The 17,369-nt window shown below is 39.2% G+C and overlaps 1 protein-coding gene across 2 annotated transcripts in view; it reads left to right on the forward strand.

Annotated features, from left to right (window-relative positions):
- The window catches only part of LOC115213840 (LARGE xylosyl- and glucuronyltransferase 2), a 63,681-nt gene extending 46,816 nt beyond the window's left edge, over positions 1–16,865 (forward strand). The window contains exons 10-20 of one of the 2 annotated variants that reach the window (XM_029782771.2): positions 780–869; positions 2,202–2,285; positions 3,815–3,892; positions 6,041–6,172; positions 6,283–6,408; positions 8,192–8,353; positions 9,172–9,743; positions 10,994–11,066; positions 12,263–12,387; positions 13,328–13,426; positions 16,108–16,865. In XM_029782771.2, the coding sequence (XP_029638631.1) occupies positions 780–869; positions 2,202–2,285; positions 3,815–3,892; positions 6,041–6,172; positions 6,283–6,408; positions 8,192–8,353; positions 9,172–9,743; positions 10,994–11,066; positions 12,263–12,387; positions 13,328–13,426; positions 16,108–16,195 (1,629 nt within the window). In that variant the 3' untranslated portion in view covers positions 16,196–16,865. The remainder of the gene's footprint in view (positions 1–779; positions 870–2,201; positions 2,286–3,814; positions 3,893–6,040; positions 6,173–6,282; positions 6,409–8,191; positions 8,354–9,171; positions 9,744–10,993; positions 11,067–12,262; positions 12,388–13,327; positions 13,427–16,107) is intronic. The other variant, XM_029782769.2, reaches the window with a different exon arrangement.
- Positions 16,866–17,369: the final 504 nt, after the last annotated feature.

Genomic DNA, 17,369 nt, shown 5'->3' on the forward strand with positions numbered 1-17,369 from the left:
GAGACGTTGTCTCCAGCTGGCTACACAACACCATCTGTGTCCTTATATTTTCAAACAAGGGAATCTAGCACCCCATTCAGCTCAAAACAATATCTGTGTATTGCCATTTCTGGGTTATTTCTCTTCTTCAGATCATGTCATATATCCCGGGGCTAAATTACAGCAACATTCGTCCTAAACCAGGACTGCCATGTTATGTTGGCAAACAATCTTTACTCCAAAGTGCTGTGGCTGAATATCTCTCATTGTGAGATTTAAAAACAGTAATTTTCATTATTGTAATGTTCTGCTGGTTTTTTAGTCTTTTGTAGTCCTTTCAAAACCTGTAACATAAGCCATGGCATAAGGGACCTTGGCACCTTACATGAAAGCCTCAATGCCATAGCAAAGGAGAATGGACACCAGCCAACCCAACGGTTGAGTGCACCTGTCTATCTCAGTTGCTATGGCATTGGGATAGATCTGGCCACCCCTGTTAACGGGGAGAAAACCCAGTATTAAAATACTGGATGATGATGATGATGATTACAACAAAGTTTTTTTTTCTTTTCTTCCTCCACAACCTTTTTTTTTTTTTTTTTTCGTAAATTGTCTCTGCTGAATTTTTGTATTCAGCTTTACTAAACCAATCATTATCGTTAGTTCTTTCTTCGTCATGACTTGAATTAATGTCTAAGAACTTCCCTGTAACCATATTGAATGCTGTTGCCCGTTTCCCTGCCAAATCAATCGAGAGAGGAGATTGTCTGTATGTTCTTCATCTTTTCTTCTTCTTCCAGCCTGAAATTGCTTGGATTCCAAACAAACATTACTCCGGGGTATACGGTCTGATGAAACTGACTCTCCCCAAGTTACTACCCTTAGAAAAGGTAACACACATACATATATATCTATCATCTTTTGCCTGTGTTTTATTTCAGTCATTGGATTGCGGCCATGCTGGGGCACCACCTTGAAGAATCAACCCCAATACTTGCTTTTAAGCCTGCTTCTTATTCTATCAGTTTCTTTTGCGAAAACTCTACATTGTGGGGGACATAAACACACCAACACCGGTTTTCAAGCAGTTTGATGAAACTAACTCAATGAAACACACACACACATATATATAGACACACAAAGGGCTTCTTTCAGTTTCCATCTGCCAAATCCACTCACAAGGCTTTGATTGGCTTGAGGCTATAATAGAAGACACTTGCCAAGGTGCCACGCAGTGGGATTGAACCCAGGACCATGTGTTTAGGAAGCAAACTTCTTACCACATATTTCTTTTATTTGTTTCAGTCATTGGACCGTGGCCATGCTGGGGCAATGCCTCGAAGAGTTTAGTTGAAGAAATCAACTCCAGTACTTTTTTTTTATTAATTTGGTATTTATTCTATTGGTTTCTTTTGCCAAACTGCTAGGTTATTAGGACATGAACAAAGCAACACTGGTTGTCAAGCAGTTCACAGTTTCTACCCACTAAATTCATTCACAAGGCATTGGTTAGCCCATGACTAGAGTAGAAGAAATTTGTCCAAGGCATTGCACTGTGAGACTGAACCTAAAGCCACATCGTTGCAAAGCAACCTTCTTAACCACACAGCCATGCCTACCACCTATAAATGTATGTGCATGTGTGTGTGTTGTTGTTGTATTTACAAAACAAAAGACTGGAAACATTTGATATATTTGAATTCCATGTTACACGTGTTTCATTACAGAATCTACAGAAAAAGCATTTATAGAATCTCCTAAAGACTCAAAAATAATACTGATTTACACTGTGTGTGTGTGTGGTAAGAAGCTTGCTTCCAACCACATGGTTCTGGGTTCAATCCTACTGCATGGCACCTTGGGCAAGTGTCTTCTACTATAGCCGCAGGCCAACCAAAGCCTTGTGACTGAATTTGGTACATGGAAACTGAAAGAAGCCCATCATATATATGTGTGTGTGTATATATATATATATATATATATATATATCTGTGTGTGTGTGTGTATGTTTGTCCCCCTACCATCACTTGATAACCAATGTTGGTGTGTTTACATCCCTGTAAACTAGTGGTTCAACAAAAGAGACCGATAGAATTAGTCCTGGGGTCGATTAGCTCGGCTTAAGGCAATGCTCCAGCATGGTCGCAGTCAAATGACTGAAACAAGTAAAAGAATAAAAGAACTTATCTCTTGCTATAATTTCCTTTGTTTCTTGTTTCTAGGTTATTGTCCTTGACACTGATATCACATTTGCTACAGATATTGCAGACCTGTGGAAAATATTCAGAATATTGAAAGGAAAACAAGTAAGAGAAAACAGCCCTTTTCTTTTTTCCCCTTACCCTTATAGCATTTGCTGTAACCAATGCCCTGACACTGTTTGTCTTAGTTGCAACCAACATATGCAGTGTTTCAAGCGATGAGAGGAGGAGAAATAATCATCTAGACAGGGGCAGATAATTATATCAGGTTAAAGTCATCAAGATGTCTGTTAACACTTTTGTTACTGTATTTCTGTTGAGATGCTCTGTGTTGCTTTCAATTAATTTTAAATATAACAAAAACAGTTTATTAAAATAAGTTAGTTATCATTAAGCTAGTGTTAGGAACATAAATTGTGACTAAGGTTTGGTGGAAGATTTTAATTCAAAACTTATGAGAACAAGACATTTGTACTACAGAAGCACAGGCGGTTTCTGCTGGGTTGGTAATGAAAGGGTTAAGAATTGTTTCTCTATTATATATTTTAACCCTTTTCTTACCACATTTCTGTTGAGATGTTCTGTGTTTCTTTCAATTAATTTTAAATAGAACAAAGAATTTAATAAAATAACTTAGTTGTCACTCAGCTAGTGTTAGGAACATAAATTGTGACTAAGGTTTGGTGGAAGATTTTAATTCAAAACTTATGAAAACAAGACATTTGTACTACAGAGCCAGAAGTGGTTTCAGCCGGGTTGGTAATGAAAGGGTTAAAACTGGGAAGGGTGAAGAACTGTAATATCTTAGGGTTACTGAAAAAGGGATGTTGCTTTTCATGTAGTGAATTTAAATCTGCATAAAACATATCATAAATATATTTGTTCATTTAAAACGTAATCGTCATCGTTAGCATTTTCCCACCAAGAAACCAGTTCTCTGATTCCTTGGGGGGGGGGGGGGCAAAGTTTTGTAGAAGAGAAAGATGTTTGGAGTGTTGTTTTGACATTGTCTCTGCTTCTGAACAGTTTTCCACTTGTAGAATGTTCAAGTAAACTGAAGAAGTGAAAATCTGATGGTTTTAGGTCTGGTGGGTAGGAAGCGTGGGGTACAGGCTTTTCAGCCCAATGGATTTTCCTTCTCTTGGGTTATCTTCAATGAATGTGGCCTTGCATTGTCGTGTCATTGGATGACTCCCTTTTTTTCTCTAACCACTTCTCTTCTCTATACTCTATCCCAATCTGCTTGAGATGGCCTTGAACAATGGACCGAGGTTTATTAAGTCCCTGATTCCTTGATGTGGATTCTCCTGTGGTGAGACATCAGACTATTTGCTTGAAAATACATTTCTTTTTGGTACCCCTAACAGAAACTTTTAGCCATTTCTAAGAGACAATCTACTGCAAGCCAATACCCAATCCTGTTGATGAAGGAGGATCTCAGTCAGACAGTTTTACCCTGTGCACCCACCCACCCCAAAACCACATCCTCCACATCACTAACCATTTCATTCTCATTTCCTCATAAAGATTTCAAACATTATTAAACTGGGTCTCAGGATTATTGGAATATAAGATGGTTTGAAAATCATTCCCATTTGGTCGAGATTTTATTTATTTTTTAAAATTTTCTTCAGGCAATTGGTCTTGTTGAGAATCAGAGTGATTGGTACCTTGGAAAATTATGGAAAAACCACCGTCCATGGCCTGCTTTGGTAAGATGCCACATTGATACGCAGATTCTATTAAATATTCTGTGAATTATTTTGAATTATTTTTCAATACTTTTTCTTTCTTATTCAAGAACAATAAATGGTCTAAAATTTGAAAAGAATTACAAATTTATTTCACACAGATGTGTGGTGTGTGTGTGTCTGTGTATCATCATCATCATTGTCATCATTTAATGTCCGTTTTCCATGCTGGCATGGGTTGGGCAGTTTGACAGAAGCTGACATGGCCAAGAGCTGCACCAGATGTCATTGTCTGTTTTGGCATTCTACAGCTGGATGCCCTTCTTAACGCCAACCACTTTACAGAGTGGACTGAGAAATATTACCTTGGAAATAGGTCAGGATTGGTAACAAAAACGACATTCAGCTGTGGAGCCTCAAAAAAATCCGTCTGACCAATGCAAGCATGGAAAATTGGACGTTAAATGATGATGAGAGACACACTCGATCACACACACACAAAATATTATTTTAAAATCCACTTGGCTCTATTTGCATGTGTCAGAAAAATTTTCTACAGATTGAGGGGCATTTTTCGTATCCCCAACCTTCACCCGTTTCCAACCCCCACCTCTTTCCACATACTTAACTCATCTTTTACAAAAACAACAAAAATCTGTAAAACATTTCCTTTCTTTTGTCAACTTTGTATTTCTGAAGTTAATCCAAAAATACATAAATAAAACAAAGTCTTGAATTTTAGTGAGAAATTTATTTATCCAAACTATTTGAGAATTTTAGAAATAAAGTTGAATCTGTATCTATAAAAGGCATGATGTGTGTGTGTGTGTGTGTACGTGATTGCAATTTATGCACATCCACAAACTAGCACGCATGTCGCCCCAATTTTAGGAGGACATTTGTCAACAGCCTATCTGGGTTTTGTCAACTTATTTTTCCCCGAGGCACCCACAGATAGCGGTAAAAATCTATTTTTGGCCATAGCTTTTAGTGGTAAAAATCTAGTTTCAGCCGTATTTTGAAGATTGATAACATGAGTTAAGTCCCTTCTAGCCATAGCCAAGCGAAAGTGTGTGTGTGTGTGAGGGATAGAGAGAAGTTGTGCGTTGATGTGTGTGTGTGAGGGAGAGAGAGAGTGTTTCGCAACATCTCGCAAAAATAGTAAAGAAAAAGTATGCGTAAGAAAGAGAGATAGTTTGACGGCATCTAACAAAAAAAACAAGATAAAGAAAAGTGGAAGACAGGCAGAGTTTCACAGCGTCTAAACAAAAAAAAGGGAAAGACAAAATGTGTGAGAGAGAGAGTAAGTGACGACATTCATAAAAAATAAAATGTAAAATGTTTTATTTTTTCTTAAACATGAGATATAGTGTTCAAATTTAGGATGTTTTGGAAGACACTATATTTTATAATCATAGTATATATACTTTCTCACACAACAATTACAATATATTTATTTTAAATCATTCATCTTTCTCTCCCCCCCTCTCTCTCTCTCACTCACACATTACTTTGGGTGCGAAAGAGTTTTGTTTTTATTTTACGCCGAGTAAAAAGGTGTTTTGTTGACAATCCATTTATTTAACAATAAAGAAACAAAGAGGTGAGTAACAATTTGTCAGTGAATTGCACAATATAAATGGGTACAATTTGCGAGGCTTCCACCACACCCAACTCCGTTTCACGGACCACAAAAAGGGTTTTGAGGCAAGAGTAGCTGATTCCACGCAAAAAAAAACCGATTTTTTTTCTTAGTGAAAATCGTGCAAGTGTTAATCTCCAAATTTAACATTTTTTCCATTCGTTTCTGTTTATGAACGTGTATGCGTGCACAAAACATGCAATGGGTGTACGTACGTACGTGTGTGTATGTGTGTTCGTATGTGTTGCCCATATATATTTATATTATATTATATTATATATATATGATATATATAATATATATATAACATATATATATATATATATATAATATAACCAATTTCAATGGATTTCGGTCAAATTTGACTTCGATATTACTTAGTTTGGTTTGAAATAAAGAACTTGATTAGTGTAATAATCATAACTTAATCCCAGGCAAGGCCAGGTTATACTGCTAGTCTTAAATAATATAAAAGTGATTATCTGTTAAGCCAGTTCTATTGACGCCTTTTGTTTGATCTTTTTAAGGGCCGAGGGTTTAATACTGGCGTAATTCTGTTGGACATCCGAATGCTGCAAGAATTGAACTGGATGCAGGTATGGCGCCTCATTGCTGAACGTGAACTGATGAGTATGCTGTCAACATCGTTAGCAGACCAGGTGAGCCAACCTTTAAACGTCTTTGCAACAAAACTTGAGTTGCTCGTCTCATTTCTTTTTCTCTTGACTGTTTTGCTTGACTATTAATCTTTAATCTTTAATCATTTCAGGATATCTTCAATGCCGTCTTAAAGCAACATCCTTACCTAGTGTATCGACTGCCATGTCAGTGGAACGTCCAACTCAGTGACAACACACGGAGCGAGCAATGTTACAGCGAAGTAGCAGATTTAAAGGTTTGTGCCCTGTTACTAAATTGTTATGGATTATATTTCTGTGAGGGTCTTGGGGGTCGGTGGAGTGGAAGAAGAGTGTTTAAGGGATTGATTTTAATGATACTTTAAGATTTACAATTAAATAGATTTGAAAGTCTTGGGAAATGGTGTCAGCTTTAAACTGAAGAATTACCCAGAATTTGTTGCATCTTGGAACGGTCAATTTGCCACAAATAAATTCATGCACTGATTCTGTTTCGCTTAAAGTCACTGAGGTCAGCTTTGCCTTTCATCCTTTCGGGGTTGTTAGATTAAATACCAGTGAGACACTGGGGGCGATATAATCAACGAGTCTCCTTCCTCCAAATTTCAGGCCTTGTGCCTATAGCAGAAAGGATTATTATTATTATTATTATTACTACTACTACTACTAAGAAGGCGGTGAGCTGGCAGCATCATTAGCATGCTGGATAAAATGCTTAGCGGTATTTTGCCCATCGATACATTCTGAGATCAAATTCCGCCAAGGTTGGCTTTGCCTTTCATCCTTTCAGGGTTGATAAAATAAGTACCAGTTGAATACTGGGGTCAGTGTAACTGGCTCATCCCCTCCTGCCCCAAGCTGCCCTTGTGTAATCAACGAGTCCCCTCTCCCCAAATTTCAGGCCTTGTGCCTATAGCAGAAAGGATTATTGTTGTTGTTGTTGTTGTTGTTGTTGAGGCGGTGAGCTTGCAAGACCGTTTGCATGCCAGGCAAAATGCTTTGTAGCAGTTCACCCGTGTTTACATTCTGAGTTCAAATTCTGCCATGGTCAACTTTGGCTTTCGTCCTTTCAAAGTCAATGTAAAAATTACCAGTCATGTACTGGGGGGTCAATGTAATCGACTATCCCCCCTCCTCTAAAATTTCAGGCCTTGTGCCTCTAGTAGAAACGATTATTGTAATTAAGGCAGTGAGATGGCTGAATCACGAGCAGACTGGACGAAATGCTCAGCAGCATTTCATGTCACAAGGTTCTGAGTTCAAATTCTGCTGGGGGTTGACTTTTCCATTCATCCTTTCAGCTATCCCCCTCCCCCACAATTTCAGACCTTCTGCTTCTAATAGAAAGGATTTTTATCATTACTACTACTACTACTACCACTACTACCACTACTAGTCAATTTGTTACCATTTAACCAATTAATCCATCGGTTGTTTAATTAATTTCCTATAACCCAGATTTTCGTGGTTTAATCAACAGAAGTTTATAAATGGTGCAGGAGTGGCTGTGTGGTAAGAAGCCTGCTTCCCAACTACATGGTTCTGGGTTCAGTCCCACTGCATATCACCTTGGGCAAGTTTCTTCTACTATAGCCTTGGGCCAACCAAAGTCTTGTGAGCGGATTTGGTAGACGGAAACTGAAAGAAGCCCGTCATGTATGTATGTATGTATTTATATACATATATATATACATGACGGGCTTCTTGTGTATATATATATATATGTGTGTGTGTGTCTGTGTTTCTTCCCGCACCATCACTTGACAACCGACGGTGGTGTGTTTACGTCCCCATAACTTAGCAGCTCGACAAAAGAGACTGATAGAATAAGTACTAGGCTTACAAAGAATGAGTCCTGGAGTTGGTTTGTTTGACTAAAAGGTGGTGCTCCAGCATGGCTGCAGCCAAATGACTAAAACAAGTAAAAGAAAATGATATTTTACGTAAAACTAGTGTTACATATTAAAGAAATATTTCCACATTCTTTACTTGTGTAAAACTAATATTTCAACTTTTGATTTCTTCTTCTTTTTCCATTAGATCATACACTGGAATTCTCCCAAGAAACTAAAAGTTAAGAATAAAAATGTCGAGTTCTTTCGGAACCTTTATCTAACATTCCTGAAATACGATGGCAATTTGCTACGCCAAGAATTGTTCGCTTGTGGAACCACACGTGTTGGACCTCGCTTCCAAGATCAGGTTAGCACACCATTTTGACATTTGCTCAACTCATTCCTTATTGATGTTATGATGATGATGTCTCTCTCTCTACACTTATGGCTAAATATCAACTTAATATATCTTGGATTAAGTTGTTTTGGGTTTTTTTTCTTTAGAATAGCTTTCTTCTTTCTCTTCTACTATAGAAGTCAACTATTTGGGCAAGTGTCTTCTCCTATAGCTTCAGGCTGCCCAAAGCCTTGTCAGTTGATTGGGTAGATGGAAACTAAAAGAAGCCTGTTGTATATTTATATTTGTATGTATGTAGTTGTTTGTTCCCTACCACTGCTTGGCAACCAGTGTTAGTTTGTTTATATCCTCATAACTTAGTGGCTTGGCAAAAAATGGCCAATGGAATTATACCAGACTTGAAAACAAAAATAAGTACAGGACTTGGTTTGTTTGACTAAAAGTCTCCGTGGCAGTGCTCCAGCATGGCCACAGTCTAATGACTGAAACAAGTAAAAGAGTTCATGCTAGTATTATATACTGCATGCTATAAGGCAGTGAGATGGCAGAATTGTTAGCACACCAGGCAAAATCCTTAGTGGTATTTCGTCTGCTGCTGTGTTCTGAGTTCAAATTCCACCGGGGTCGACTTAGCCTTTCATCCTTTCAGGGTCAATAAATTAGGTACCAGTTGCATACTGGGGTCGATGAACCCAACATGCCCCTTCCTGCAAAATTTCAGGCCTTGTGCCTAGAGTAGAAGCAACTGTTGTATTGCATGCTAACCCTAAACGCTACATGTGAATCCTATCCATGAGATGCTCATCTCTCCCCTTCTTCTCTTTCAGTTGAGTGCCATCAACGAAGACGACGAATGCTATGACTTTCGTCGTGAACAGATCATCATTCACCGCACTCACCTCTACTATCTGGACTACGATTACCAGCCAACAGATTTCGATGTTACCTTGGTGGCCCAGCTAAGCATGGACCGACTGCAAATGCTTGAGACAATCTGTCGACACTGGGAAGGCCCTATAAGCTTGGCTCTGTACATGTCTGATGCAGAAGTGCAACAGTTTCTGCGCTATGCCGTCAGCTCTGGCATTTTAATGTCTCGCAAGAATGTCGGTTACCATGTGGTATATCGGGATGGGCAATTCTACCCGGTCAACTACCTGCGAAACGTGGCCTTACAACAGGTGATCACTCCTTATGTCTACCTTTCAGACATCGACTTCCTACCCATGTATGGTTTATATGAATACCTGAAGAAGGCTGTGTCCATGATGGACATGAAAGACAGTAAAAAAGCCCTCATTGTTCCAGCTTTTGAGACCCAACGCTACAGACTGACTTTCCCAAAGTCTAAAGCAGAATTACTTTCCATGCTTGATGTTGGTACCCTATTCACCTTCAGGTAAGCATTTTGTAGAGACTGTGCATTGTGAGGAGTGGATTTAGTGAATGGAAACTGAAAGAAGCTTATTGCATATATATATATATAATATATATATATATATATATATATAGGCGCAGGAGTGGCTGTGTGGTAAGTGGCTTGCTTACCAACCACATGGTTATGGGTTCAGTCCCACTGCGTGGCACCTTGGGCAAGTGTCTTCTACTATAGCCTTGGGCTGACCAAAGCCTTGTGGGTGGATTTGGTAGACAGAAACTAAAAGAAGCCCATCATATATATGTATATATATATATATATATATATATATATATATATATATGTTTGTATGTCTGTGTTTGTCCCCCTAACATCGCTTGACAACCAATGCTGGTGTGTTTACGTCCCCGTAACTTAGCAGTTCGGCCAAAGAGTTTGATAAAATAAGTACATGCTTACAGAGAATAGGTCCTGGTGTCGATTTGTTTCGATTATTGGCGGTGCTCCAGCATGGCCGCAGTCAAATGACTGAAACAAATAAAAAGAATTTGTACGTATGTATTCATATGTGTATATATATGTGCTTGAGAAGACCCGTCGAGCCAAGTGAAATCGTAGGCACATGGAAAGCTCCTTTTGAGCTTTGGGCCTCACAGAGGCAATGACCAAAGCCATTGGCATTGTGTCATGCTTGAGAAGAAAACCCATCAAGGTGAGTAAAATCACGGTTGTAGCAGATACCAGTGTCATTCTCGGAGTGGTTGGCATTAGGAAGTGCATCCAGCTATAGAAAACCATGCCAAATCAGACAGGGGTCTGGTGCAGCCTTCCAGCTTGCCAGCTCTGGTCAAACCATCCAACTCATGCCAGCATGGACAACAGACATTAAATGATGATGATGTGTGTGTGTCAGTGTGTACCCTTGTTACATTACACAATAGTTGTCAATGAGGACCGTTGTCATAAAAGCCGGGTTATTCATTTCAAGTCTTCTGTGAAAAACACGTCTGTCCATGGGGAAACCCTACCTTGCTAGGAAACAGGTAAGGGCTGGTGACAGGAAGAGCATCCAATGAGAAAACCTGCCTCGACAAATTCTGTCTGACCCATGCAAGCATGGAGAAGCAGTGTTAAATGTTGATCTATGTCTGTGTGTGATTTGATGGGATTGTGTCTGTGAGTCTTTGTGTATTTGGTGTAATTGTGTGTGTGTGTGTCTACTCCAGTTCTAGTTATCTTCACAAAGTATGATCTTGATAATTCCATTCCAGATATCATGTGTGGACGAAAGGTCATGCTCCAACCAATTTTGCCAAATGGAGAACTGCCACTACACCATACACTGTAAGTTGTGTCTTGCATTCACAAGGTTTCCAGAAACAGAAACATTTTACTCACTTCTAGACTTTCATCTTTTTATCCATGTCTTTCGCTTCCAAAGTGTTGTCATCGTTATCCCTGAAGTTTATTACCAGTGATCTATACTGGGGTGCACATTCCTTGCCAACGAATGAGTTTTAGGAATTTTTGCTCCTATACAAAAAAAAGCTGAAACATAGAAGGCAGACATTCTCCAAATACAAGAATAAAAAGACGATAAGAATCTGCAAATACGGCCGTAAATCGTTTTAATCTTGACACTGCATACAAATTACAATATTTGTGCAGAGAGAGAGAGAGATAAAGGCAGTTTGTGTGCGTTCGTATTCGTATAGATAAGAGGTGGTCATGTTTGACCGTTACATCACTTGGAATCGCAGCAGGAAGAAAATACGTCCAATCGCTTTGGTTGCGCCGTCCAAATGCTATAGATTTAATTCTCCCACAATGCAACACCACGACGTGCACCATCCACTGGTCAATGGATGAGACAACTGGTTTCAAAGGAGGTAACTGTCTACAGATTCACTATTCACAACCATCCCCCTGACTCGTTCACTGAGAAGCACGAAGCCAATCCCTGCAGGGTAGAAACGGTTATGGCTGTGTGGTTGAGGGGCTTGCTTTGCAACCCTACGGGGTTTGGGGATCAGTTCCTTGGGAAAGGGTTTTCTGTTATAGCCCGAGGCTAACCAAAGCCTTGTCAGGGAATTCAGTAGATGGAAACCCATTGTGTGTACCACCACTGGTTGATAACTGGTGTCAGTTTGTTTACATCCCCATAACTTAACAGTTTGGCATAAAGCCACTTCTCCCACCTACCTAGTCCAGGGAAATTTTCCCTTTCCTTGTTCTTTTCTGTCTCACAAGTTCCATGGCAAACTCACGAATGCCGGTGCCACATAAAACGCCCCAGTACACTCTGTAAAGAGTGGTTAGCATTAGGAAGGGCATCCAGCTGTAAAACCAAGCCAAGGCAAATGGACGTTAAGTAGTGGTGGTGGCAGCCCTTCTCCCCCCCTTCCTCCTCCTTCTCATCATCATCATCTTCATCCTCACCTTGTTTGTTGTTAACACAACGTTTTGGCTGATATAGCCTCCAGCCATCTTCAGGTGTCGCAATATGTTTCATGCAGGAGCATCTTGTTGGTTTTTTGCAGATTCAGTGGGAGTCTGACTTTGAACCCTACATCGTAGTTGCTGCCAATGTACCTGTCTATGATCAACGATTCCTTGGTTTTGGATGGAATAAAGTTTCCCACATTATGGAATTGGATGCCAAGGGGTAGGGCTTCTTTTTTTTTTATTTCAATTTACTTGTGTGTGTGTGTGTGTTTTATGATTATTCTGTTTTCAGTGAATGGAATGAAACCCCTGAGAGTTAACGTTATTATTACTACTATTAGTAATAATAATAATAACGAGCGCTCAGAGAGTGCAAACCTCCACCAAGAGGCAACAAGAACATCCTCTCAACGATTGGCCAGAGAGGATTTTTAAAATGAGAATATCGGAAATAAACTCGACTGCTCTCCCAAACAAGAATGCAACCACTTAAAAAACAGGAAAGATAATCCAGAATCCTTGTCCAGTAATGGATCAATCCTAAAATCTAATCAGTTTGTGCTAGTCACGGGGCCAAATATCCCTAAAATTTTCATCATAATCCATCCAGTGGTTTTTGAGATATCTTGTCCGTGGACAAACAAACAAACACGACTGAAAATAATACCTCCACCTTCGCTAAGACGGAGGTAATAATAATAATAATGCCAAAATTTGAAACCATTATCATTATTATTATTATTATTATTATTATTATTATTATTATTATTATTATCATTATTATTATTGAGTGAGAGAGCAGTGCATGCTGTCCAAGTGAAAGTTGTTAAAAAATTGTTAAAATAATTTGTATAACTGCTTTAATGCAGATAAATTTTAACAGCAAAATCTTATGTGGGTCCCCAAAGGTCATGTAGACCTGGGTCAAGAACCACTGCTTTACCCAGTGATTCAAGCCATATTGCTCTGATCTCACCAGCTTTGGAGGTACTGTGATGGTCCTTGGCTCAACCACTTTGAAAAGAATATCTAATCATTTAGCCTAAGTCCATCTCAATCTGTTTTGATGCTATGCTGGACACGGTGACAATATTCATGGTTATAACGAGAACCATTTGTTTATTTAAATCTAATCGTATTTTCTTTTTCTTTTTCGCCAGGTATGAATTAATCGTCCTGCCAAATGCTTTCATGATCCACATGCCTCATGCTCCTAGTTTTGATATTGCCAAATTCCGTTCTAGTTCAACATATCGTAGGTAAGACAACTAATTTCAAATCTTTGTAATTGCTAGAAATGAACAGGTTCTTATACTGTTTGTCCATTTTGTTACCCTCTAACTGAATTGTTTTTAATATCCATACCTATATCTAAGAAGGAACAACTCTCTCTCTCTCTCTCTCTCTCTCTATCTCTCTCTCTCTCTCTCTCTCCTCTCTCTCTCTCTCTCACACACACACATTCCATCAGGAAACCACTGTGTAATCATTTATTTCCTTATTTAGGCCCTTCCCTTTCATATGGAGTATAGGCCATCCACAACTTCTCTCTATTCTCAATTCTGGACCGTCTTTCCCTCTCTCGGGTCTTGGTAGTTTCAAATCATCATTGATGCTTTTGTAGCTTTGCTTTTTTTCTACATTGGGATGTTGGCCCTACGCGAATCCATTTTTACTTCTAGGAAGAGGTCATCCATTTTAGCCTAGCCTCTGTCCGCTGATCTGTCCAGCATGGGAGGCCCTATCAAGGGCTTGCACCCCATGGGCATATCTCTCCAGATCTTTGAGGCACTTGAGCCACCACATGGCAAGAAAGACTGGACCTTGTGGTGGATATGATCATTTGGTCTACTCAAAATAACAACCAACTTGCCCTCAAATTACAACAATCTAAATATAAAAGAGAAAGACATGTTTAATATACCACATTTGAACCAAAAAATGGATTGGTTTAGTTCCCTTATGATTTCCACACACTCTTTGGGGAGAAACTAGAAGTAGTTGGTAGTTTCTGCTACCTGGGTGACCAAGTTAGTAGCGGAGGTGGATGCTCAGAGAGTGTTACCACTAGAATAAGAATAGCCTGGACAAAGTTTAGGAAGCTTCTTCCCCTACTGGCGACAAAGGGTCTCTTGCTCAGAGTGAAAGGTAGATTGTACGACACATGTGTGCGAACTGCCATGCTTCACGGCAGTGAAACATGGGCTGTGACTATGGAGGACATGCGTAGGCTCAAAAGAAATGAAGCTAGCATGATCCGCTGGATGTGTAATGTCAGTGTCCATGCATGAGAGAGTGTAAGCGCCCTGAGAGAAATGTTGGACATAAGAAGCATTGGATGCAGCGTGGAGGAGAGACGATTGCGTTGGTATGGTCATGTACTACGGATGGATGAGGAGGGATGTGTGAAGAAGTGCCACTCCCAAACTGTTGAAGGAATCCGGGGTAGAGGTAGACTCAGGAAGACATGAGACGAGGTGGTCAAGTATGACCTACATGCTTTGAGTCTCACACAGGCTATGACGAAAGACCGAGACCTCTAGAGATATGCTGTGACTTTGAAGACCCGACAAATGAAGTGAGTTCATGGCTTGCAGGACGGCCTGCTGTGCTAACCTTGGATCGTGGAGTGACCCGCTGTTCTTGAGGAGACTTATTGAGTCAAGTACATCAACATCAAAATAAAAATTCCAATGGAAATTGTAGTTAAGACACCAGCGCCGCCTGACTGGCGTCCGTGTCGGTGACACATAAAAGCACCAACCGATCGTGGCCATTTGCCAGCTTGCTCTGGCACCTGTACCAGTGACATGTAAAAAAATACCCACTACACTCACTGAATGGTTGGCGTTAGGAAGGGCATCCAGCTGTAGAAACTCAGCCAAATCAGACTAGAGCCTTGTGCAGCCTCCATGGCTTCTAGACCCCAGTTGAACCATCCAACTCATGCTAGCGTGGAAAACGGACATTAAATGATGATGATGATGATGCCTCTTCTATCATACCCCTCATGTTCTGCCATTATCTCATCTCTTCTTTATCATCCCACTTGCCATCACATTCCCGAGTGTCTTGCTGATCCTTTTCTCCATCCATACACCTGTAGCTTCTAACAAACTTTTTAGTGTTGCTTCATATTTCATCTGACCAGCTCTCCTGCCACATTTCATTCTCAGCCCTTCATCTTACAACCGTTGTGCTTCAAAAGCTCCTCCCTTTCTCATCCAAATAACCATCAGCTGATGTTAACCTGCTCGATGTACAGTAATTATCTTATTATCCATCTTCCCTTCCAACTGAAATTCCTGATTGATCATGGCTCCACCTGTGTTCACCATCTACAACATACACCATTGCCCCGAACCTCTATCCGTCTGTTACTCTCCTCTTACGATCTCACAAATTTACTTCCCTACCCACTCACCCTCTCCAATCCTCTGGGCCACTTCTCTTATATTCACCTTCCTGTATGTTGAGTTTATGCCCCAACTTCCCCATCTTCTCTACAGCAAGACACCTGTTTCTGTCTCTCTATCACACACTCTATCACCTCATCACCTGGCATAAAGCCACCTCTCTCAATACGCCACTCCCTTCACTTGGGAAGTTTTGTCATGCAACTTTCTTTGGTGACTTCCTTGTTGCTAGTGCCACATGAAAAAAAAGCACCTAATACATTCTGTAAAGTGGTTGGCATAAGGAAGGGCATCCAGCTGTAGAAATCACACTAAAGCAGACAGTGGCTTGGCCCAGTGGCTCTGGCCCCCGTCAGCTCCTGTCAAACCATCCAACTTATGCCAATTTGGAAGAAGGAATGTTAAACAATGATGATAATGGTCTGTTTCTCAGAATTGATATTGCAAATTAACAATTGTCTTTGTAATTAAATATATTGATGATAAACAATGTTTTAATTAGATTTTTTCTTTTTTTTTTCCAGATGTTTAAAAGTTTTAAAAGGAGAATTTCAAAGAGACTTGTACCGAAAATATGGCATAAAAGCATTGAAGTATTTGTCTGTAGAGTGAAGAGGAATTGCTAGTTTTAGTGAAGCTGAATGGAGAGATAACAATAATAATAATACTAATAATTATTATGATTATTATAACGACTGCGTACAAACAAGAAAAAAAAAAAAGAAACATCCAGTACAGCAATAATAATAATTATAATGATTTCGACAAGTGATTTTGTCCTTTGAGTGGACAGACAATATTAGAATGACCGTGATGTTGATACAAGAGAGGAGTAATGGACTAAGTACTTAGTTCCGTCCCTCTAATTTCCAGGCTCAACACTGACCGTCAAATCTGTATGGGTTACCTACAACAGATACCAGTAATTTACTGGGGTTTCATTCAATTGACTTACATCCCTCCTCCACCAATGGTTAGGCATTTCATCTCTAGTCACAAACAGAAGTCATTACTTTTATTTATTTATTTTAGTGAAATGGATTTTTAGTTGCCTTTTTTTTCTTTTTTTTTTTAAACCATTTTCTGAATCAAAGAATCATTTTTTTTTGAAACATAACATGTGACCGACTGACTTTACACATGGAAAAAGCAAAAGAAAAGGAAGCACATTCGGCTTTTTGGAATGGTTGAATAATGATTTTGGTTTGATTGCTAAGTGATAATGATTTCAAGCATGGAATGGTAAACGAGAAATACATTGAAAGCCAAGAATTTTAAAAGAAAAAAATAATAATAATAATGAACCACTGATAGCTCTCTTAGACAAGTCTTTTTTTCCTCCTGCCAATCATGTACAGCTGCTGAAACTTAACCACCTCTATGATGGTGTTTGCTACTATTATTACTATTACTACTACTACTACTACTATGACTACTACTGCTGCTACTACTACTATTGCTACTATTATTCTTTTTGAAACGTAATCATTTATTTATTCATATCGCACCCCACCGACACTTCATAACAATCATTTTTATTAAAGGGAACAGGTTCATAATAATGATGATGATGATGATGATGATGATGGAGAAAATTTCTTTTCTTCTTGTCACAGGAAATTAAATAATTTTATCATCAAAGGAAGACATTTTTTTTAAATATAATTTTTTCATTAAGAATTAAATTTAATTTTAAATAAAAACAAATTTGTTGCTGTTTTCTCTTTTCTTGTGTGAAGACGAATGGCAAGATGGCAGAATTGTTGGCATGACGGGCGAAATGTTT

The sequence above is a fragment of the Octopus sinensis genome, linkage group LG7, assembly GCF_006345805.1.
Source record: "Octopus sinensis linkage group LG7, ASM634580v1, whole genome shotgun sequence".
In the NCBI taxonomy this organism is placed as follows: Eukaryota; Metazoa; Mollusca; class Cephalopoda; order Octopoda; family Octopodidae; genus Octopus; species Octopus sinensis.